Source organism: Camelina sativa, chromosome 13 (assembly GCF_030686135.1).
Source record: "Camelina sativa cultivar CO46 ecotype springtype chromosome 13, ASM3068613v1".
Taxonomy (NCBI): domain Eukaryota; kingdom Viridiplantae; phylum Streptophyta; class Magnoliopsida; order Brassicales; family Brassicaceae; genus Camelina; species Camelina sativa.
In genome coordinates, this window is record NC_141892.1 from 19636918 (window position 1) to 19659851 (window position 22934).

Below are 22934 nucleotides of genomic sequence, written 5' to 3' on the forward strand. Positions count from 1 at the left end.
TACAATATTAAAAATATTAAAAAAAATTCTTATACTATAATCATTTTCAAAATAAAAATTTTAAATTAAGGACCTCAATTTTAAGTACTACCAATGGACCCACAAAAAAAAGTTTTTGCCGACAAAAAAAAAAGTTTTTTAAGAAGTTGTTAACTTAACTTTTATTCAAAATTAGTAATTAAAAATGTTTTAAGCAATGTTGTTAATACTCTACCAATGGAGATGCTCTTAGTGTGCGTAGAGTCAGTTTTGTTCCTAATTATTGCTTAAATTTTTTTCTTAATTTCTACTGCTAAAGTTTTTGTCGTTTTTTTTTTAATTAAATTTTCTTGAAAATGATTTTGGTTTTGTCATGTTAACATAAGTTTTGAGAGCACATTTTTCTCTTCCAATAATAAAATTTATCTGAGGTACATTAATATCACTTCTCGGGCTATAATAAGATTTTGCAATGCTTTGCTAAAGAGCTGCATATGGTTTTTTGACAAATGCAACAATCCCATACTAACAAAAGCTGCATCTTCAAATTAGAGTTAGTTAGGCTATTTCTATAATTAATTTTACTCGATTTAAGTGTAAACATTTATAAGCCATCCTTGACTTGACTTTGAGATTTTTCTATTTATATTTATAAGTACATTTTTCTATTTTTTGGCATTGTATAAACTATAGTTTTTACAATTAATTCAATTCTAAAAAAATCATATTTTCAATATATCTAATAAGTATCCCGCGGCGTAGCGCGGGTCTAAGCTAGTCGTATTCTAATACCTTGACCGTCGTTTAAAAAATATAATTATACAAAGATAAGAAGTGAGATATAATGATTGGTAACAAATTAATAGGATAAGTTAGAATCAAATCTTTTATGTTTATTTTATTTGGATATTCATTTTTTGAATTAATAATGTATTTTTTGTTCTTTAAAATTAATTAAATTGCAATAAATTAGTTATTGAAATTTTTATCTTTAATGACTACTATTAGTTTATTCTTTCGAACATATGTTAGTAATACATTTTGAGGTTATATTCAAAATGTACTTCCAATATATAAAAGAGGGATATATATATTCTGTAATATTAATTATGCTCTCTTATAGTTGAACTTTAGTTTTTTTTTTAATATAATTTCTTGAACTTAGATTACTTTGTTTATATAATAAATTCTAGGTTTGAACCACGAGATAATGTAAGTAAGGTGAACTTTTTTTATGTAGAGATATCTTCATATGATATTTTGAGATATCACCGAATCAGAGCCAATTTCTGTTTATGGAGTTTCGAAGGTAGTTTGACATCAATGGCTAATCCAAGAACCTCAAATAGTCTAGTCACTAGTGAGATACTAAGTGATACATCCTTGTCCCGCCGTTGAATCAAATGCGTGGTGATTGTTGTGCCAACTATCTCCCAACGTAAATACTTAGCCACCCACTACAAAATACGCCCTCAAAAACGTCGGTCATTTACCCTCAAAAACGTCTGTTACATCAGATTTTAAACCAAGGGTGGTCCAAATTACAAGTTGAAACTTTTAATCGTCCGGGACTACTAGGGTCTAGTGATAGTATGATATCATACATGTATAAACTATGGAGGAATTCAATTCCTTTCTTTTTTTTTTCAACTAAAGTTTGTCTGTTTCGAAATTTCCGGGTGGAACAATTGGTAGCCCACAGTGCGCATAACTTGAGGTCACAATTCAGATAATGTCTCTGCAAATTTTTTTTTATATATAACATAATTTATAAATTTGATTATATTAAAGAAGAAACATTATTAAAGTGTACGTAGGAGAATGCATGTCAAATATACCATTGTACTTGATATCTTTATATTTACCCTATTTAAGCACATCTTTAGTCACTTTTGCATTATTTAGGACTACTCTTGTCTGTTTTGCACACTTAGGTTGTTTACAATCATGTCTATCATCATGTGCATGCAGTTATGCATTTGGAGTGTTATTAGGTGTTTTTGAGCTCTCAAAGGCTAAGGAAAGATCTTGTGTAGTTTCTGGAGCTAACCAAGAGGATTTCAATCATCAAGAAGGGAAAATAAGGCATTCGAACATCCCACTTGACCGTGGCCACACAACACTCGGTCGGATTCATGACAATCCCCTCAAAGATTAATATTGACTCCTATGAAGATCTTCCATTGGAATTCAGCTTCACAGTGTTGCATCAAAGTTGTAGGAATTTAAGTTTTATTTCAAATGTCAGAGATTTCAGGCCAATTGGAGGTGTCTTTCAAGAGGTATCATTGTTTTAGTAAATGTATATACATCTAGATCAAAAACTGGAGCCAGAGAACATCAGGCTTGACCCTGTACTCGATCCCCACAGTCGAGTGAAACCATACTCGACACCGTAATCGATGTTGTAACACTCGTGAATCAGAAAGGAATTTTGGGGGTGGGTGTCGAGCGACACCAATTTTCCCGAGTTTAGCGGTTTAGTTTAATCGTCAGTTTGATTTGGTTTGGTTTGAGAAACCCTAAGGCTTGAGTATAAAAGTTATATTTTGATGCCCTTGTTAATGGGGGGGGGGGGGGGTGGCCGATTGGTGGTTCTAAAGGAGACAAGGAGAGAGATTTGTGGTGCTCTTGTTTGGAAGGGAGCAGAAAGGAGATCCATCCTATTCATGTGTAAGGAGAAGGATGGGAGCTTGGTGGTGGATTGAGAGAGACAAGGAGGCTCTCTCCTAGCTGTTATCGAAGTAAGTCGTGTTGTTTGATGCTTAATTTTGTTATGGAATCGATAGTTGTGAAGGATTAGGGATTTGCGGCTAGAAGGAGCTTGAAGGAGACTCGGATCGTGATTTATGGGTTGGTGTCGTTCGACACAAACACCCGCAGATGGACTGCGCAGACTAGTCCGAGATGGCTACTTTAGGGCAACGTTTGGAGGATGCAAAGGAGTTCGATTTGGCTAAAATTTGGTGGGAAGCTTCGTGGTTCTATAAGCTTCATATCCAATAGTAGTTTTGTGAAATAGACGGCTGGTTTGGGATTAGATCTTTATTGTGCAGAGTTAGTTGTGATGGTGCAGTCCCCGGACGAATGGCCAGCCTTCTTCAATCTTCTAGATAATTTCAGCTTGATCAGATCATCATTTCCCTCCTTCACTCTTACCAGGGTACCACATACATCAAATATGAGGGCATATTGTCTTGCTCATTCTTCGTGATCTTTAGTTTCCGAATTATCTTTTATAAACTCTTATCCTCCAGTTTGGGCAACCAACCTTGGAGTTATATTCTAATTTTAATGTTTGGTTGACAAAAAAAAGAAAGTATTACTGTAATTATCAGGAAGTCGTGATCAACACAAACATGATACATGGCATTATACAATATACAACAGATCATCATAAGTGTATTATAGTAAATAGAAGAGATGATATTACAAGAAAGAATCATTTGTAATAATTCCATGAAGGCGCGTAAATATAAAAAGACAATTGAAACGTATATTCTACAATAAGGTGGAAGAAAGCCTTTGAGAGGCAAAAAAAAAGTTCCCTTCTCTCTCCTAAAAAAACACTAGCCGATTTTTTTAGATATGAGGGAGGGAATCCTTCCGGCAGCCGTTTCTGGTGCTGCGATTTCCTCTCCCTCCCTCCTCTTTAGTTTAGCTCCTTGATCTTCAGCAAGTTGGTCGAGGTTAGCATCGAAGGTCCAGTGGTAAGTAGGATCTCTTCTCCGTCAGCGGCGTTGTGGTATTTATCCTTGCCGATGTAGTTGTGGATCTGGTCAGGTGGAAGAGGAGTTCTGTAATCGAGCCCCAATTTGAAGGCGTCAAATGGTTAGCATCAGAGTTCCTCTAGGCTCAACCGTCTTCCTGGAATCTGCGGCTACGGCAGAAGTCGGTAAGGTTAAGGTGGGTTTTGATGTTTGATAGGGTGGTTAACTGTAGATCCTTTTGGATCTTAGATGGCGGTCGCAGATTCCGAGTTTAGAAGGTTTGTGTGAGCCAATGATCTTCTAAACCGCAGCGGCGACTTTGCATCCATCCATCCGGATTGAAGGATCTTTACTTTGGGAGATTGGAGAGCCCAGATCTTGGATGGAGGGGATAGATCTGACGATATCGGGTTGCATGGGAAAATAGATCTGATGATGGCATCGCGGAACCGGTTTGTCGGAGAGGCTAGCTTTCTGGGACGTTTGTAGCTTTGGCGGTATGTCAGAGGAAAGAGATCGATGGTGGAAACCGGTTTCTTTCACCGGTGATCTTCGATCCTTTGATGGTGTTGCTAAGCCGTAGACCTTGAAACCGCCGGATTTAAGGCTTAGTTTCTCTGCTTCCGACCAGCAGCAGAATCCGATCCTTCTTTATGTTTCCGGTAAACTTTCCGATTTCCCTTTTTTTAACTAGACTTTTTTGTGTGTAAGGCCTCGGCCCAGCCCATTTTGGGATTATAATAGAATATAATTTTAATTAAAAAAAAATTTACAATAAGGTGTGAATTATTATTAATATATTTTCAATCAGTACACAACTGCGTAACTAGACCGGACCTTACTCGGGTTAGATCATATTCGTAGGTGGATGCTCTCAAACCGTAGATTATTTTCTTGAATTTGGTTTGGAGTACGAATCCCCTCAAACGGGCTCACACCATATATGGTCAGTGGTTGTTAAAAGACCAACCAAACGGAAAACAGTGTAAAAAACAAGACAAAAAGAGTAGACGACATTCCTAGGCAGTTCAAGCTATTGTTCACTTAACTGAAAATTATTTTTCATTTTTCTAATAAAGAAGAAAAATCGTAAGGACGATATATATAAATCTGTTAAAAGAAAAGAGTGCACCATTATGGAAATTGAGACAGTTAGTTCTTTTATATCTGTTAGTGCATCTTGCTACTTTTTGGATCCATGACCGTGAGTACGCATAATATAGGAAGGTAAAAAGAACTAACTACTCTTGTCATATCTGAAGAAAATGTCCCAGCATTTGCACACAACCACATGATTGTAAACAATGTACGTGTGTGCGTGTGTGCATGAGGTTCTCAATTAAAAAGTATGAATCATAAGTCCAATTATAGTTTGGGTTTTTGCACAAACTATAATTGGATAGTTAGTCAATAATACACAAGAATAAAACAAGAATAGACAATAAATAAATTCTCATAAATAAATTAGATAGTTAGTCATTCTCCGAGCAAAAAGACAAAAATAAATAAATTGGATAGTTAGTCATTCTCATAAATTCTGCTACCAACATAATTATGAAGATACTGAACTAAGAATTTTGGGTGGCAAAGCTAAGCATAAAAACTACAACAGAAAAGGGCACAACTCTAAGATTCATCTGGTTTTGATATAGTAATACTGATATCAGTAATTTTTACTTCACACAAACACAACAATATAATTCATCAAACTTGATAGTCAAACAAAATGCAATAAAACTGTATAGCTCGAATCTTCATACTATGATTGCCAATAAATGTGCTTATAGAAAAAGCTATTTTCGTTACTTTACGTTGATGTTATGTGGCACTTGGAAAAATAATCGAACAAACACAGTTCATGACATTTTCTTTAATAAACTCTAACCCTCTTATCCATACTAGTATTTTTGTAGCAGTTTTTGGTCAAAAATATTTTTTTGGAAAGTTTTTGCATTTAATGTCATTTAATGCTTATATTCATATCCAAACAAGTTTAGTTAATTCTCTCTACTATCTTTACAACCAAACAGAATTAAAATATATAAATATCCATATATATAATATTCTATAATGAATATATATATTTAGAAGATTTATTTCATATTAAAAAAAAATTCTCCTATAATCTTTTCTTTATTTTAAATTTTAAATGTAGTAAATCATCATATAATACATCAAATTAATAAAATGTGTATTTTTCCTGTATATATTATGATTTGAATTTTTTTAAAACAAACATATATTACTCAATTAATCTAAAAAGTGTGTGTTCAACATACATATATAATAAATTTACTGTATATAGTAAATTATAGAATTTTAAGAAGTTTATAATTTATAACTGATATATCTAAACTTAATAAAAAGTTTAAAATTATGAATATTTAAACATATTGAATTTTCAAAATAACAAAAACGAGTTATATTACATGGCGGATTATATGACATTGCATGATTGAATTGATAATATTAAAAAATAAAATATCATTAATATGATATTGTAATACGGGTTAAATCTTTAATTTACTGTTTTAACAACACTAATATAAAACATGTCAAATAAAACTGATTTAATTAAGATTGTATTAAATAAAATTGTTGTGCGGTATACCATAAATTATATACTAAATCACTAAAATTAACAAAAACATACATTTGCAAAATTAGTATTAAAATAATATATTAATAACAAAAGAACAAAAAAAAATCTTGTTCCGCTGTGTGCAGCCGATCATAATTTAGTAAATTCAATATAAGTTCATTTCCGAGGAAAAAGAAAAGAAAAGAAAAAACTCGAATTGCACAAACCCAAACTATAATTGGACTTTCAAACTAATTTACAAACCCAAAAGTTACCCGACGTCGTTTTATTGGCTCAATACAAGAATAGATGGAGAGATGAGAGAGATTGTAATAGTTCTCCTAGTTTCAAAATACGGATAACTCTGGAAATTTCCACAAATTACGGGTCCAACTGGGAAAATAAATAAAAACTCGTATCTCTTCTCTTCTCTTCTCTTCGTCTTCATCAAAACAAAACACAATTCAAAAACAACCTAACGAAAACATAAATCAAATCTCTCCGCTCTGTTAAAAAACATATTCACCGACTGTGAACATTTGTGTTCCTCTCTCGTTTCCAAATAAAAGTTTACATTTTTTTCCTTCAATAATCACTTTTTTTGTGTGATCTACAATTTGTGTGGTTGTGATAATCAATGACGGAACCGGAGCGATTAGGAGGAATCTCCCTGAGTTTTCCGGCGAATGAGGAAGATAACGTAATTACATTATCACCAAAGACTCTTCCCCGGAGACTCCGTCGTCGTCTTCTCGAACCCAAGAGTCCTGTCTCCGCTGAAGAGATCGATTCCAAACTCAGAGAAGCTGATCTCCGTCGTCAGGTAATTTTAAAGTTTGAAACTTTACGTCCTTGATGGGTTGTGTAAACAGAACGGATTTTGAAAAAAGATCGTTACTTTATGGAATTTTTGCAGCAATACTATGAGTCGTTATCGAGTAAGGCACGACCTAAGATGAGAAGTCCGAGATCAGGTAGTATAGAGGAGCTTAGTCACAGACTTGAATCAAAGCTTAATGCTGCTGAACAAAAGAGGTATGAATGAGACTATTTTTTTCGGTGATTTTGGTGGTTTGAAACCATAGAGGATGTAAATGTGAGGATTTATTATTGATAGGTTAAGTATTCTGGAGAAGGAGGTGGCTCGTTTGGCAAAGATGGATGAAGCTAGACAAGCTGCGAAGAACGGACTTGAGCAACGGGTTGAGAAAGAGCGTGATGAGTTAGAGAGTAAGGTTGAGGAAAGGGTTTTAAAGGCAGAGAAGAATAGGATGCTTCTTTTTAAAGCTATGGCACAACGGAGAGCGGCTAAGAGACAACGAGCTGCGCAGAGTTTGATGCAGAAAGCTATTCAGGAGAAGAGGTATAAGGAGAGTGTGCGTGCAGCGATTTATCAGAAACGAGCAGCTGCTGAGAGTAAACGGATGGGGATTCTGGAAGCGGAAAGGAGAAGAGCGAACGCTAGATTGACACGTGTGTTTGGTGCTGCTAGTTCTGTGCAGAGTCAGAAGGAAGCTGAAAGAAGGAAAATGAAGGACCGTTTAGAAGAACGGCTGCAAAGGGTATGTTAATACATTCTAGCCTTTTCTTTTGGAAGACCATATTGCAATTGGCCATAATTGTCATTGTTGTTGTGGCATTTGTTAGGCCAAGAAACTGAAAGCACAATATATGAGGCGAAGAAGAGGAAGAGACAGTTGTTCATCTTCAAGATCAGAAACATTGCGAAAGAACCAAGTGCATCTTGTGAGGATGTTAGAAAGGTAAGTATAATTCCCTGTAAGATTTTGTAAGATGTTTCACTGTCTTACCTTGATGGTCTGATGATTGCCCTTATAATTCTCAGATGCTGGAGGAGGTTTACAAAATACAAGAAGTCTACTTATGGCTTGGCTAGTGCCTATAACAGCCTCGGGATCAATGAAAAATCCATTGAGTCAGTGCCGTTTGAGCATTTTGCCATTCAAATGAACTCAGTTTCTGTTATTCAAACAGTGAAAGAATTGCTTGATCGCTTGGAAATCCGACTCACTCTATCTCAGGGATCCAATATGGAGAATATTAACCATCTTCTTAAACACATCTTTCCCCCAGCTCGAAGAGGAAACTCACCCAGTTCCATGAGTAAAGGAGAGAAAAAGTCACCCAATTCCAAGAAGACAGGATATCAAAAACTTAAAAAGATTGCGAGATATCCAGCTAGAATTTTTCTTTGTGCCTACATGATCAAGCAACATCCCGGTGCAATTTTTAGAGGAAGAGGTGAACATGAGATTGCACTAGTGGAATCTGCAACCTATCTTATTCGGGAGTTTGAACTGCTAGTGAAAATTATATTGGAAGGACCAGAATGTACTCTCCCGGACAATGTATCTTTCGTAGCTCCACGTCCAAAAAAATTCAGATCTCAGCTACAAGCATTTGATAAAGCTTGGTGCTCTTATCTGGAGGGATTTGTTGTTTGGAAAATTAACGATGCTAAGCTTCTTGAAAAAGATATAGCCTCAACTCAGGAGCCAGAGCTGTCTGCGGTATCGAAACGTACTTCCTCTCCCAAAATAGTAGACAGTGGCGTGAATCTGAAGCCGGTATTTCCCATTCCCCTCTTTTACATTTACCTTAGCAGACCATGCAATGCCAGAAGCTTGATAGGGAGAGAATGACTTACCTTTCTTTTTTCTTCAGCTGAAGGCATCTCCTCCAACTAGTCGGGCTTTATTCTCTGAAACTGATGGAGAACGAGAATCAAAAGCACCTGCAGGTTCGCATCTTCCATCTTCATCTTCGCCAGGCTCATCAAATTTGTCCCCCTCTTTGAACAGTGGTAATATATTCAATCTGGATAACCTTTAAAGCTCGCTAGATAATCTGGCAACCCTTCAACCTAACACAAGTTTTATTCAGCAGGAAGCGAGGGCATTTCTACTCCAAACGTGGCAGCTAATAGCTTTGATGCAGCATTGGCTAGTGAGAACGAAGTAATCGTAAATGAAATTGTCCATGACAATAGCAGTAGTTTTGCTGATAGCTTCGACACTAACACTGGGGATACAAGCAACATTCAGGTTCATAAATATAAGCTCCATAAGGCTTGTGATATATGCTGACTTCACTATTCTGATTCGCTAAGTTGCACTTGAATATTATCGACTTGACTCAAATTTTTTCACTTTTGCGATGTCCCAGGTGAGGGTTAAGGAGACAATGGAAAAGGCTTTCTGGGATGGTGTCATGGAATCCATGAAACAGTCGCAGCCAGACTTCAGTTGGGTTATAAAACTCATGAACGAAGTTAGGGATGAACTCTGTGAGATATCTCCCAAAGATTGGAGACAAGAGATTGTTCAAACTATTGATACGGATGTGCTGTCACAGGTAGTTCTTACTACAGTCTTGTCTTTAAGTGTTGGTACAAAAGATATGTTATGATGTACTTAATGTCTTTTTCTCTTGGCATGATTCAGTTACTGGCTTCTGGAAATGTCGACATGGGTTATCTTGGAAATATTCTAGAGTTTTCCCTTGGCATTTTGCTAAAACTCTCTGCTCCAGCTAATGAGGAGGAAATCAGGAGTACTCACCATAAATTAATGACAGAACTTGGAGAGATAGTTCCAACTGAAGGCCAGTCAAATTCTTCATATGCCATCTTAATGGTTAAGGGGCTACGCTTTGTCTTGCAGCAGATTCAGGTATGCACTTTCGTACTTCGTGGACATTGTAATTGATCGTTCTATGCTTTCTGGACATGTACTATGAACTAGAAACTTGTAGATGGGTATATTTCTATAACTTTACTGAATAGAGAATACGGCAAGGTTCGCAAGTAGCTACCAACTTTCGAATATAATGTTACCATAATCTCCGCAAGCATAACTGTAATAAACTTCCCTTTTCATGTCGTGCACTGTGTTAACCACCACTGCTAATTTCTTTGAAGTTTTTTGTACCCTCTGAAGAAATGCAATACAGACCTAGAGAATAAATCTGGTAGTGCATTTTTACGTCATATGTCCTTTTACTTACAGATTCTAAAGAAGGAAATCAGCAAATCTCGTTTGAAACTCTTGGAGCCGCTTCTCAAAGGACCTGCTGGTCTGGAATATCTGAAGAAGTCATTTTCTAGTCGGCATGGTTCCCCAGACCAAGCGTGTTCCTTGCTACCATTGACAAAGCGTTGGCTTTTAAGTGTTCGAGGAGAGGCAGAGAGGGAGTGGAAAGAACACAAAGATGCTCTTTCTGCTGTCACAAACAACCACTCTGGATCATCAGGCCTCCCTTCGACCACCATGCGAACTGGAGGCAATGTCTCCTCTGTTTCAAAAGTTCATACCCCTTCGTCTCCATTTCCAGGTTTGGTGTCAATCTGTCTACTTTTTTTATTTTAATGGGAAATTTTCTTTCCTAAGATCTCATTTTATCATATATGATAAGCGAGTGATAGTTTAATAAGTTATTACTCCAGATTTGGCTATTTAAGGATACTAAAAGATGCTTCCATGACACTTTGGGGAATCCACTATGGTCATTTGTTGTTCTATGTAATCATAGTTGCATGCTGGTGATTTTCTATGCAGGAATTGAACTGTCAGAGTGCAAGGGAGAAACTGTGGATCTTCTTGTTCATCTCGGCCTATTAAAATTGGTGAGCGAAATCGGTGGTCTTACTGTAGAAACTGTCCCTGAAACATTTCAACTTAACCTCTCTAGGCTGAGAGCTATTCAATCCCAAATCCAGAAAATCACTCTAGTCTCCATCAGGTCAGTAATGACAAAACCTACCTCTTGATTTCACAGTTATGATTATAAAACCCTCCTATTAACCGCTCTGTTTCTTTCACTTAGTGTATTGATCCTTCAGCAAACACTTTTAAGTGACAACCCAGCCCCGATTGACATGGAGACCATTACATGGACTTGCATAAACCGGCTTTACGAGATGTTGGATGCCAAACCTGATGCGGGTCTTTCAGAAATCATGGAGACACTCTCCGAGCTTCTTGATTCGAATGATGCAGAGACAAAGAAACAAGTACTTGCAAACATGCTTCTGAAAAGCTTACAAGCAGGAGATGCAGTATTCACACATGTATCACAGACCATATACCTAGCCATTAGAGCCGCGGTTTTGACAGGAAACAACACAAAGAGAAAGCAGTTGGTGGAAACAATGCTAAAAAAGATCGGAGCAGCTTCTCTCTCGGACAAGGTCACGGAAGTTTCAGACATTCTAGTTCTTGTGGCAACAGTGTCACGTTCTGTTCATGGATTGTGGTATGAAGAATTGCTGAAGAAACCAAACTAAATAAGACTGTGGATCAGTGGACCAGTGTGGCTTTGGGTCGAAGATTTAAAGTATTAGTAGATAGGAGTCATAACAACACACCACGTTTGTATTTATAACACTATTAATAGCTGTGATACTGATACACACTGTACGTACAAGTATTCCGGTTTTATATCTATTGAGATTAATTCGAACTAAACCGAGTCTAATTTCAATTTGAATCCAGTTCGATTATTTTGGGGCTAGCACCATTTAAATTGATTCTTTTAGTGACAAACTGACAATACGAACAATGTGCTGTTAGGGAAAATGTCCCCATAGACAATTACTGACTAAAGAACTAAAGGTAAAACGAAAGCTGTTCTGTACAGTATTTGATTATTTGAAGCCAACTGAATATAAAAGTAAAAGTTCAAAGAAATATATAAACAAAAGAAGACAGTTCAGCTTTGTGACGAAATTATTTGAATTTTCTTCTGTGTACTACAGAACTTATTATCGGGAACAAACAAATACTTCCTTTTAAAAGTTTTAGTTCAAGTTTACTACTATTGTCTAATTCGGTTACGCATTATTAATGCGGCATTAACTTAGTTGTTTATATCTCTCTCCTTTAGGTTTAGTTGAGTTGTGTCCATACGAAAACATCTTGAATGAAGGAAACGTTTCATAATATATTTTGCTTTTGGACTTAATACATGAACGGTAGCTTTAACTAGTAATGATAAGAGATGTTAAGTGAGAGACCTAAACAAACTTTTATCCAACAAATTATTAGTTGGGATGGTTTTTGGCCACTAATTTTATCGCGATAAAGATTTGACCTCCAACATACAACATAGTGTTTTCGAGAACTAAATTTCGAATTATTTTTTCGAACCTTTTAACAAACTAAACATTGTTTGGTCATAAGAAAACTACAAAAGATCTACTACATTTGTACGGAAGGGCATCCGCATCACAAATATGCATCATAGCATGTTTTACCGATTAAAAAATGTTATCAATAATCCAAAGCTGAACATACTACACAATACAAAATAATCATCTTATCTCTACCAAAAAAAACTAAGTATCCTATACAAGACAGTATAATCATCTTATCTCCACCAATTATTCATAATTTTGGTCCCATGATATGATCGACCAAACTCACAAGAACGAAATTTGGTTCTCAAACTCGGATCAGATACTTCTCGTTAATATTAATCAAAATTCTATATTTTCTAAACTAATTATTCAATTGTTAATTTTAAAAAAAAAAAAAAAAAACAATTTGTTTTTCTATATAGTTTAGTAACGAGAACTTTGTCACTTATTAGCTAAAACATTTAAACTTCTAATATGTTTTTCTCTTTCTCACTAATGTTCTTAAAGCATGTGCAGTTTGAGGGAAAATCCGTATTTTCATACCCCAGATAAGGGGTATGTTAAATTTATACCCTAGCTTTAATAATGAGCAAATTCATACATTAACTTAAATAAAATTCAAATTCACTACCCTAACTTGTAAAACGATGTTAAATCATACATAAGTCGTAACAGTGTTAAGAGACCGTTAACGGTTTCTTACGTGGTAGCCACGTAAGAAACGACGTCGTTTAATGCTTCTTCTTCCCCTTTTCTTCTTTCCATAACCAAACCACCACACACAATCATGTTCTTGAACCATCTTAGCTTCTGATAAATAATTTATAGTTTGCTAATATAGAGATACAATTGAAAAGTATATACAAGTATACAATTAAGACTCTACCCAAAAAGAAAATAAAAATACAGTAATTGATTCATTTTGATTTGGTTCACCGAGAATAAAGATCCACAGACCTGTCACCCAATCATGTCTCTGTCCCCGCGGAAGTAATAGAAAATGTTCGACAAAACTTGAGATATCGCATGCGTATACATCGGAGTTTTCTTCGGCGACGGAGTCGAATCTCTCCGGACTCATGTAAGCGCATGTGCCGACGAACGAATTGCAGAGGATTGAAACCTCGTCGGCGATTGGTTTCCGCTGTCCATATACTCCATGAGGATTGAAACCTCGCCAGCGATTGGTTTCTGTGAAGATCCTGTGGCACCGTACGATGTAAAAAGAACCAGTGCGGCGGAGGATCTCCATCTCGCGAGTTAGCTGTCTCGTGAAAGTCAGACTCATGTCGTCGTTGACTGTTTTCAGAGCGTAAAGCTTCGCCATGGTTTTGTGTCAGACTTTTTATGCGATCCCGCCGTTTCCACTTCCGAGGACGTGGAGTTTCTCGATATCCGAAGCGGAGGATGCAACGGCGGCGGTGGAGGAGGGATAGGAGAAACAGGGGAGGCGATCTGAGAGTACGTAGACGGAGGTTGATCTGACGGCGTTCACGAACAAGAGCCATTGAAGTAATTATAAGTGATTATGTTGATTTGAGAATTTTGAAGAAGAGTGATGGAAACTGCAGCTTTTATTTGGAGATTGAGCAAAGTAACTTGATTCAGGAAAGAAGAAAAGGGGAAGAGGAAGCATTAAACGACGTCGTTTTGAGTTTTGAGAAATATAAGGTGTTTCTTTTGTTTTTCAAAATGACGTGGTTTCTGACATGGCTTCCCCGTAAGCAACCGTTAACGGTCTCTTAACATCGTTACGACTTGTGTATGATTCAACACCGTTTCACAAGTTAGGGTAATGAATTTAAATTTTATTGAAGTTAATGTATGGATTTACTTATTGTTAAAGTTGGGATAGGAATTCAACATACCCCTTTAGTTGGGGTATAAAAATACCGATTTTTCTCTCGTTAAATCTCTCATCCACAAAAACATATAAAATAATGTAAAAGTAGAAGTAAGAGAAAAATGAATCTCTGATTTAAGAGACTTTGAAAATCTCTAGAGACTTATTGTACACATATAATCATATAATTGGTTTTTAATTTTATTAATGATTTAAATTTTTAATAAAAGTTAAAATTTATTAAAATAGTATATCTGAGAGACTGGATGGGTTCACCCGAGTGTACATGTTCTTACCTTGCTAACTTAAGTGCTACTAGCAATTCAACCCAAAATGTTCAAAAGAGCACTAACTACTAAACCCAAAAACATATGCACGAACATGGGGTATCATTATTTTAGTAGTTACAACTTACACCAAGGTAACATAATTTAATAAAGTACTGGTTACATTTATTATTTACTTTAAAAAGGATAAAGACATCTTTTACTTTATTAAGACAGCTTTTTGAGTTGTAAATTTAGAGTTACATTGGATACCCTTCTTCTTACTTTGACCATTCTCCCTCTCTCTCTTTTTGTCTCTTGTCTGTCTACCTGAAAAACCCGCTAACACTGCTCTCTCTATCAGTCTCTGTCCCTTTCTTCTTCCTTTTCCAATAAAACTCAAATAAATTAAAAAAATGTCTCAAGATTCTCCAACTACTACTACTACTCCGCCGCCACCTTCAACCTCCGGTGAAGAACTAGAGCCAAAGCTTGTAACTTTGGAAGCAGAGGAGGCATTGGGGACTCCGGAGCCAAATCCTCAGCTACCTTTAATGCCGAAGCTAGAGCAGCCTAACCACGTGACGGAGGAGGATTTAGAGCAGACACATGAAGTGACTTCGGAGCTAGAAGGTCTCAACCACGCGGCGGAGGATTCAGAGCAGACACAAGTAATGACCCCGGAGAGAGTGACTTTGGAGCCTAAGCTTCTCAACCATGCGGCGGATGATTCAGAGCAGACACATCAAATGACGCCGGAGACAGTGACTTTTGAGCCAGACGACCCGTCGGAGGATGAGTTAGAGAAGACGGAGACAGAGCCATCACAGAATTTGATGTTAGAGCAGAGGAGAAAGTACATGGAGGTAGAAGACTGGACAGAGCCGGAACTACCAGACGCGGCGGTGTTAGAAGCTGCAGCGTCCATCCCTGAGCCGAAGCAACCGGAGCCTCAGGCGGTGTTAGAAGCTGCAGCATCCATACCTGAGCCAAAGCAACCGGATCCTCACGCGGCGGCACCACCTACTACTACTGCTTCTTCCGGTGAATCTAGATCGCTGGCTGATATGATGAATAGAGAAGAAGCTGAAGCAGAAGAGAAACCAAAGATTCAGATTCCTCGTAGTCTCGGCTCATTCAAAGAAGAGACAAACAATATCTCCGACCTTTCAGAACACGAGTTAAACTCACTTCACGAGCTCCGTCAGCTTCTTCAAGAATCACAAGATTCAGGCAAAAGCTCTATATGGGGTGTGCCACTACTCAAAGATGACCGAAGCGACGTCGTTTTGTTGAAGTTCCTAAGAGCAAGAGACTTCAAACCCCAAGAAGCTTACTCAATGCTCAAGAAGACACTCCAATGGAGAATCGAATTCAACATTGAAGAACTTCTCGATGAAAACCTCGGTGACGATTTAGACAAGGTTGTGTTCATGCAAGGACAAGACAAAGGGAACCATCCTGTCTGTTACAATGTCTACGGTGAGTTTCAGAACAAAGATCTTTATCAGAAAACGTTCTCGGATGAGGAGAAGAGAGAACGGTTCTTGAGGTGGAGGATCCAGTTTCTTGAAAAGAGTATAAGGAATCTTGATTTTGTAGCTGGTGGTGTTTCAACGATCTGTCAAGTAAACGATCTTAAGAATTCTCCAGGACCTGGTAAGACTGAGCTTAGGCTAGCTACCAAGCAAGCTCTTCATCTTCTTCAAGACAATTACCCTGAGTTTGTCTCTAAACAGGTATGAATCCTTATTACATAGACAATGAAAATAATGTTTTTATGATTGCTCAGATCTGATAGTGTAGAATGTTGAATGTGTATGATCAGATATTCATCAATGTTCCATGGTGGTATCTTGCGTTCTATAGGATTATTAGTCCTTTCTTGACACAAAGGTCCAAGAGCAAACTTGTTTTCGCAGGTCCTTCAAGATCTGCAGAGACACTTTTCAAGTAAATAACCAAAATCTTTTAAAGTTTTGGTTTTCGAATTGTTTTCATAACTATTGCAAAATGTTAAGCCACTCACTCCCTTGTCTTTTGGTTTTATAGGTACATTTCACCTGAACATGTCCCGGTTCAGTATGGTGGACTAAGTGTGGATAACTGCGACTGTAACTCGGATTTTACACATGATGATGTCGCTACTGAGATTACTATTAAACCAGCTACTAAACAAACCGTCGAGATTATTGTTTATGAGGTGAGACCCTTTTGGTATTGGACATTTTATACAAGTATTTTGAAACTCCCATTTCTGTGTGTTTGAATGTGAAAAGATGTCCAAAACCTACTTCTTACATTTGTGCCTAAAAACACTTTGTATGCAGAAATGCACGATCGTGTGGGAGATAAGAGTAGTGGGATGGGAGGTTTCATATGCAGCAGAGTTTGTGCCGGAGAACAACGAAGGTTATACAGTGATCATTCAGAAACCAAGGAAGATGGCTACGAAAAATGAACCGGTGGTATCTCAGAGCTTTAAAGTCGGGGAAGTTGGTAGGATTTTGCTAACGGTCGATAACCCGACTTCAACAAAGAAAATGCTTATCTACAGGTTTAAGGTTAAGCCTTTGCCATGTGAGTAAGTAAATCGCTTCTTACTTCATGTGTTGCTTAGTTTAGAATTATTATGATCATATCATTGTTAGTTGTGTTTTTTTCTTTTTGTTTTATGTTGGTGACTTATATGGCTTGTGTGGTTCTGTTTTTGCGCTAATTCTTTTCTTTTATATTGTATTTTCTCTCATATCCAAATTTCACCCCAAGGACGATGATGTTTGTGTGTTGAATTGCTTTTAAAGGGAAACCAAGCCTTCAAGTAGTATCTTCAAGTCTAGTGCATAGTCTCATGAGTACTTTTTACGTGCACTAGATTGCAAAACAAAAACAAAAAAATCATAAATTGTAATATATAAGACTAACCATGATCAATTGTGACTAACATCAATGACAAGGATGGGTATGCTGATAACAAAGTTCAGGTTTGATGAATAAAAATGGTCACAAACTATAAAAATTAAAGTAAAAACATAAATTGAGATAAATTGGACATATATTCATTTATCTACATTTTAAAATTTGGAGTAAAAAAAGGAATATTCACATATAAAATTTTGAAGTAAAACAAAATAAAATTACGACAAAAGAGGAACCCTAATTAAATCACGTTCGTGATCGCCGTCGTCATCTTCGCAAATGGATCTAGCCAAACTCAACTGATCATCTAAGTATCTATGAAGCAAACCACTTTCTCCATTCTCAACTTCTACTTCAACTCCAAACCCTTCCTCACATCTCAGTAAAGCATCTTCATCAACGGCGATGACTTCTTCTACGGCGGAGGAGGAAGGTGGAGGTTTCACGAACCGGCTGACGATGAGGCTGAAGATCTCGACGGCACATAGGAGAGGGATTGAAAGACAGAGAAGAAGTAGAAGGAGAGGTGAACAGAGGAGAAATAAGAGGATGCGACGCCAAGGCGTATGGAACCAAGATGCAGCGGTTAGCATGACGTCAGCGGTTGATTCGGCGGAAGGAGGCGGCGGTGTGCATGACTTGCTACTTTTGTAATATAAGACATTTTACTCTTTTTTATGTACATATTTGACGCTTGCCGACCTCGTATGACATTTTTTTTTTTTTTTTGGGGTTAAATTGTGTAGTAGTTAATAAAATTTAGCAGTTGGTTTTGAAGAGATATAAATAAAAATTTGGTGAATGGTTGAACTATTTTTTAAGTTGACATAAATAATAAGATTGTTTAACAGAAAATACTTTTACGTACACATTAGTAGTGATTGTGTGCATCTTAACCTTATTTTTTTTAAGGAGATTATTATTTTAGTTTAAATATAATCTATATCAACTGAATAATAAATATTTAAATACAAAAACTAACTGATGTGGAGTTACATATAGACTATTTTCAATAACAGATTTTATGTAAGTTTTCACCTTTATTCCTTAAATAAGTCGACAAAATTAGGAAGATCAACAACAATGTTTTCAATCTTTGAACAGTTGAACAGACTTTTCAATCTCATGGCACAGACAAAAACAAAAAGCAAGCAGAGAATAATATTAATTTCTTGGTGAACAAGCATTTTTGACTATTCGTATTTTCTTGAGGCCCAAACATATTTGGTATGCTCCTCAATATATATATACAAGACGTTGATAATAATAATCCGACACTTCATCAAGTCTCAAATCAAAATAAGCAAACATGAAGAGTGAAGGTCGTCATCAACGCATCGTAAGGACGGGAATGATTCATCCGCAGGGCTTTAATCCGCGACCCACCAACCGGCTCTATTCAGCACGGGCTAATGGAGTATTTATCAAAATGCCATCAGATACTACCAACCATTCAAATTTCACCGGAGAAAGTGAACTATCCAACTCCAAGTATAGTAATTGCCATGTGTCGCCGATTATCAAATCGAGCCACAAATCTAAGGGTTCCCGTAAGATACAACCGACAAGTTGGTGGAGTGAAGATAAGTTAGACCGGCTCATTGGAACGGACTCGTCTTCTGTTAAAGAGATTTTGGATACGTTATGGGATGAAGAACATGATGAGCATTAGTTATCATCTTGTCTAATCATTTCATTTGAGATGTATGAATTTTTTTTTTTTTTTTAACTTTATGTTTGAACTTTTGATAAACAATGATAATAATTATGGGACGAAATGTAATACTTAAAATTTTTTATGTTTATATTAAACAAAATTAATTTACAAAAAAAATATCCTGCAATATAGCACAAAGTTTTATCTAGTCATCGATTAAAACGAAATTAACAAAAAATATATATAAACAAATCTTGAGAAGAAAAAAATTAAGATGTCATAATTTTATTTTTATGTGGGTTAGTTTTTATTTTTCTAACCAAAAAAAGCAACGCAGCTAAAATAAAAAGTCGCATTTTTCAGTCATATCAGGAATAAATAAGTTCAACTGAAATTGTCGGACTAAGAAGGTGGACTCTATGAGCATCCATCGCGAGTGGTTTGAATAAACTGAGTGGTGTAAACCATAATCTTATTATTACCAAATAAAAAAAGGAAACAAAAGAGAACAATGACGATAAAGAAATGTTACTCTGTTACGCGCTGACGCATCTCTAACCTTTTAGGTTCTGTACTATTCTATCTTAGTCAAGTGTTTGGAGAGTATCTTAATCAGACGGTTAGGGTTCTTTATTAATTACTAGCCGCAATTTTTGTATTTGACAAAAAATAAAAATAAAAATAATAATCCAAGAACAATCTGGTCTGCTGCTGAATTAAATTAAAGAAAATAAAACAGAGCAAGAAACAAAAAAAATTGTAAAGAAAAAGAAAAAAATAACTTTTGTAGTGTTGTCTATTGAAACCAGAGAAAAGCCAAAGGGGATGCAATCAACATCCGTCGGTAGTAGCGGCGGTGGAGACGACGGAGAAAGCAGAGGAGGAGGAGGAGGAGGGGGGCTGAGTCGAAGTGGACTGTCTAGGATCCGTTCAGCTCCAGCGACTTGGCTTGAAGCTTTACTTGAGGAAGATGAAGAAGAGTCTTTGAAACCTAATCTTGGTCTCACCGATTTGCTTACCGGGAGCTCGAACGATTTACCGATAAGTCGTGGCTCGTTTGAGTTCCCTATTCCGGTTGAGCAAGGGTTGTATCAACAAGGTGGGTTTCACCGACAGAATAGTACTCCGGCGGATTTTCTCAGTGGTTCTGATGTATTTATCCAAAGCTTTGGGATTCCGGCGAATTACGATTACTTATCCGGGAATATCGATGTTTCTCCCGGAAGTAAACGGTCTAGAGAAATGGAAGCACTCTTCTCTTCTCCTGAGTTTACTTCTCAAATGGTAAAAGATTTTTTTTTTTTTTTTTTTTAACTTACCAAAAATAGGATGAACTTAACTGCTTTAGTATTTGTTTTTTAGATTTGTGAAGTTGTTTGAAATTGTTGTTAAACTGCTGACTGAAGTTCTCGAGAATGAAAAGACCAGTCTTGTCTTAAAATTGACAACTTGTATGTTTTTCTGAACCAAAGCCAGCAGCAAGTTGCAGTTTTTATTTTAACAAAAAACAAAAAAAGGTTGCAGTTTTTATTTCTCCTTTTGTTGTTGTCTCTGTTGCTTTGGTGTGTGATGTGAACATTAAAGAATGCTCATATGGGCAAATTGTTGAGAAGAACAGAAGTCCATATGATGGTATATACTTATTTGGTAATGTCGATTTTGGTGGCTAATGTATGTATATGTATTGATTCTCCACACCATATGGTACATTAATATTATTTGGATGGTAGGGAATACATGTATAACCTATGCATTGCGTGATGCTGATTAAGATTTTAAATGTTGATTGGCTCTTTCCGGAAATCTTTTCTGTAAGTAGAAAGGAGAGCAAAGCAGCGGTCAAGTTCCTGCCGGTGTATCAAGCATGACGGATATGAACATGGAGAATCTTATGGATGACTCGGTTGCCTTTAGGGTTCGTGCTAAACGTGGTTGTGCCACTCATCCTCGTAGCATTGCCGAGAGGGTAAACTATCTTTAATCTTTTCTTTCATTTCATTGAAATTTTGTGAGAAAGTTTTATATCTTTACTTTTAATTCATAGAAGTTAGTGATTTACAGTATGCTTCATTGAACATAGAATTGCTCTGTTCTCTTCCTTGTGAGTTTCGAATAAGCTTTTTATGTATTCCTCCTACCTTTCATTTTGTAGGTACGAAGAACGCGAATAAGCGATAGGATAAGGAAGCTACAAGAGCTTGTACCTAATATGGATAAGGTAATATCACTATCAAAGTAGATACAATTTGAATTTACAAAGGATGTCTTATACGATTATATTGATTGTAAATGGGTCAAGTTTTATACACGTTTTCAGCCAGGTTAGAAGTTAGTGGTTAATAATTTAGCCTTAAAGTTAAAGAGACCATAAAATATGACAGTTGATGATTGTGATGCAACTTCAAAATTACGGTAATCATCTCCGGTACTAAGGTTTAAACAATTCAAATCCAATGGGAAGGATCTTGAAAATAGACTCAAATTGTTGTCCCTTTGATCAAATAGCAGATTTTTTTCAGCGTGAAGTATGTATTTGGTTTTATCTCCCTATAGATCATGAACAAACTGAGGAAAACTTCTCGTTCTCGCATATATATATATATAGGCTCTAAGGACATCGGTTTACTTTTTTTTTTTTTTTTTTTTGCGCAGCAAACCAACACTGCAGACATGTTAGAAGAAGCTGTAGAATACGTGAAAGTTCTTCAAAGGCAGATCCAGGTAAATAATCTAAGTGAATGTATGGTAACCCAATAGATGATTTAAAAATGATTATTCAAAGAATTATATAGTAAAAAAGAGGTTTTAACATTGAATTGTCCATTTCTGATTTGGTTTTCATTTTGGTGTGCATAATTTAGGAGTTAACAGAAGAACAGAAGAGGTGCACATGCATTCCTAAAGAAGAACAATAAGGTCTGCCCCTGATTTGTGGATAAATGGCAAGGATCTGATCGAAAAATTCGAAAGATGATCTTAGCTTGAGTTAGATGGGTGTGTCAGGTTGATAAGTATAGTATTTGTTAAATGGATGTAGGTGTAAAATATTTTTTTTTTGGTACAATAATGAAGAAAGTTAACAAATTAATGGTAACACATATATATTCTTTATAAGAAATGACTTTTGAGGATGTATTCGTATCATTAATTTGGATTAATTTTTTTTTTCATTTTTTTTCACTCTGTTTAATGATATTAAAGTATTTCCAAAAAGTTTACCAACGAAGAAAGAATCGCTCGAGCTTTTGTCTACATATTTAGTTATGTCGTCATTCCTCACTTTTTAGTTTATCATACCAAGCAAACTAAGATCAATTCCAACAGACCTTAAACCCTACAAATTTGAAGGTTTTTAGTTCCAATAGAATTTTAAACCTTTAATTAAGGGTTTAAATAGTAAACTTTCAAATTTGAGGGTGCACTATTCAACCCCTTAAAATTTTATGTATATTTCATTTTAGTCTTTATAACTTTTCTATCTTACAAATATGTCTAAACAAGTTTAATTGTTTGAAATCTATCTATATAAATTCAATTGTTTGATTTATATCTATATACATTCTATTATTTGAAATATATCTATATAAATTTATTATTTGAATATATCTATGGAAATAATTATATTGAATAACTTTATATTTTACATGTAGTTTTATTTTATATTTTTGATATATATATATAGATTATATGTTGTTTTATCATAGAAGGTATTGTATTTTATTAATATTGTTTGATATATTTTTTCATTGTGTATTTTATATTTATCTATGAAAGTTTTCTGATTATAATAAATTATTAGTAAAATTGTGGACTATAATGTAA

The 22934-nt window shown here is 35.9% G+C and overlaps 6 protein-coding genes across 7 annotated transcripts; 4 read left to right on the forward strand and 2 right to left on the reverse strand.

The window, feature by feature from the left end:
* The first annotated feature begins 6558 nt into the window (after positions 1-6558).
* On the forward strand, positions 6559-11756 carry LOC104736939 (uncharacterized). 2 transcript variants are annotated; one of them, XM_010457026.3, is made up of 12 exons: positions 6559-7093; positions 7187-7305; positions 7388-7832; positions 7918-8033; positions 8117-8858; positions 8956-9094; positions 9175-9335; positions 9457-9645; positions 9735-9962; positions 10299-10623; positions 10848-11031; positions 11116-11756. In XM_010457026.3, the coding sequence occupies exons 1-12, from the start codon at positions 6908-6910 to the stop codon at positions 11573-11575; spliced, it is 3294 nt and encodes a 1097-aa protein (XP_010455328.1). In that variant the 5' UTR covers positions 6559-6907; the 3' UTR covers positions 11576-11756. The 2 variants fall into 2 exon arrangements, with proteins under 2 accessions (XP_010455328.1, XP_010455329.1); XM_010457027.3 differs by having other exon boundaries at positions 6600-7093; positions 9178-9335.
* Positions 11757-13126: 1370 nt separating this feature from the next.
* On the reverse strand, positions 13127-13754 carry LOC104738304 (mitogen-activated protein kinase kinase 7-like). Its single transcript, XM_087480700.1, has 2 exons — positions 13335-13754; positions 13127-13237 (listed from the first exon to the last, which is right to left on the reverse strand). The coding sequence occupies exons 1-2, from the start codon at positions 13752-13754 to the stop codon at positions 13127-13129; spliced, it is 531 nt and encodes a 176-aa protein (XP_087336826.1).
* A 798-nt stretch (positions 13755-14552) lies between these two features.
* Positions 14553-17363, forward strand: LOC104736940 (patellin-5-like). Its single transcript, XM_010457028.3, has 4 exons — positions 14553-16275; positions 16365-16489; positions 16589-16739; positions 16867-17363. The coding sequence occupies exons 1-4, from the start codon at positions 14953-14955 to the stop codon at positions 17122-17124; spliced, it is 1857 nt and encodes a 618-aa protein (XP_010455330.1). The 5' UTR covers positions 14553-14952; the 3' UTR covers positions 17125-17363.
* A 164-nt stretch (positions 17364-17527) lies between these two features.
* Positions 17528-18207, reverse strand: LOC104738305 (uncharacterized). Its single transcript, XM_010458501.2, has one exon. The coding sequence runs from the start codon at positions 18046-18048 to the stop codon at positions 17674-17676; it is 375 nt and encodes a 124-aa protein (XP_010456803.2). The 5' UTR covers positions 18049-18207; the 3' UTR covers positions 17528-17673.
* A 531-nt stretch (positions 18208-18738) lies between these two features.
* Positions 18739-19289, forward strand: LOC104736941 (uncharacterized). The gene has a single exon (XM_010457030.2). The coding sequence runs from the start codon at positions 18765-18767 to the stop codon at positions 19125-19127; it is 363 nt and encodes a 120-aa protein (XP_010455332.1). The 5' UTR covers positions 18739-18764; the 3' UTR covers positions 19128-19289.
* A 270-nt stretch (positions 19290-19559) lies between these two features.
* LOC104736942 (transcription factor bHLH81-like) lies at positions 19560-22243 on the forward strand. The gene is made up of 5 exons (XM_087482712.1): positions 19560-20396; positions 20932-21078; positions 21265-21330; positions 21765-21833; positions 21974-22243. Exons 1-5 carry the CDS (start codon positions 19938-19940, stop codon positions 22025-22027), a joined length of 795 nt encoding a protein of 264 aa, XP_087338838.1. The 5' UTR covers positions 19560-19937; the 3' UTR covers positions 22028-22243.
* Positions 22244-22934: the final 691 nt, after the last annotated feature.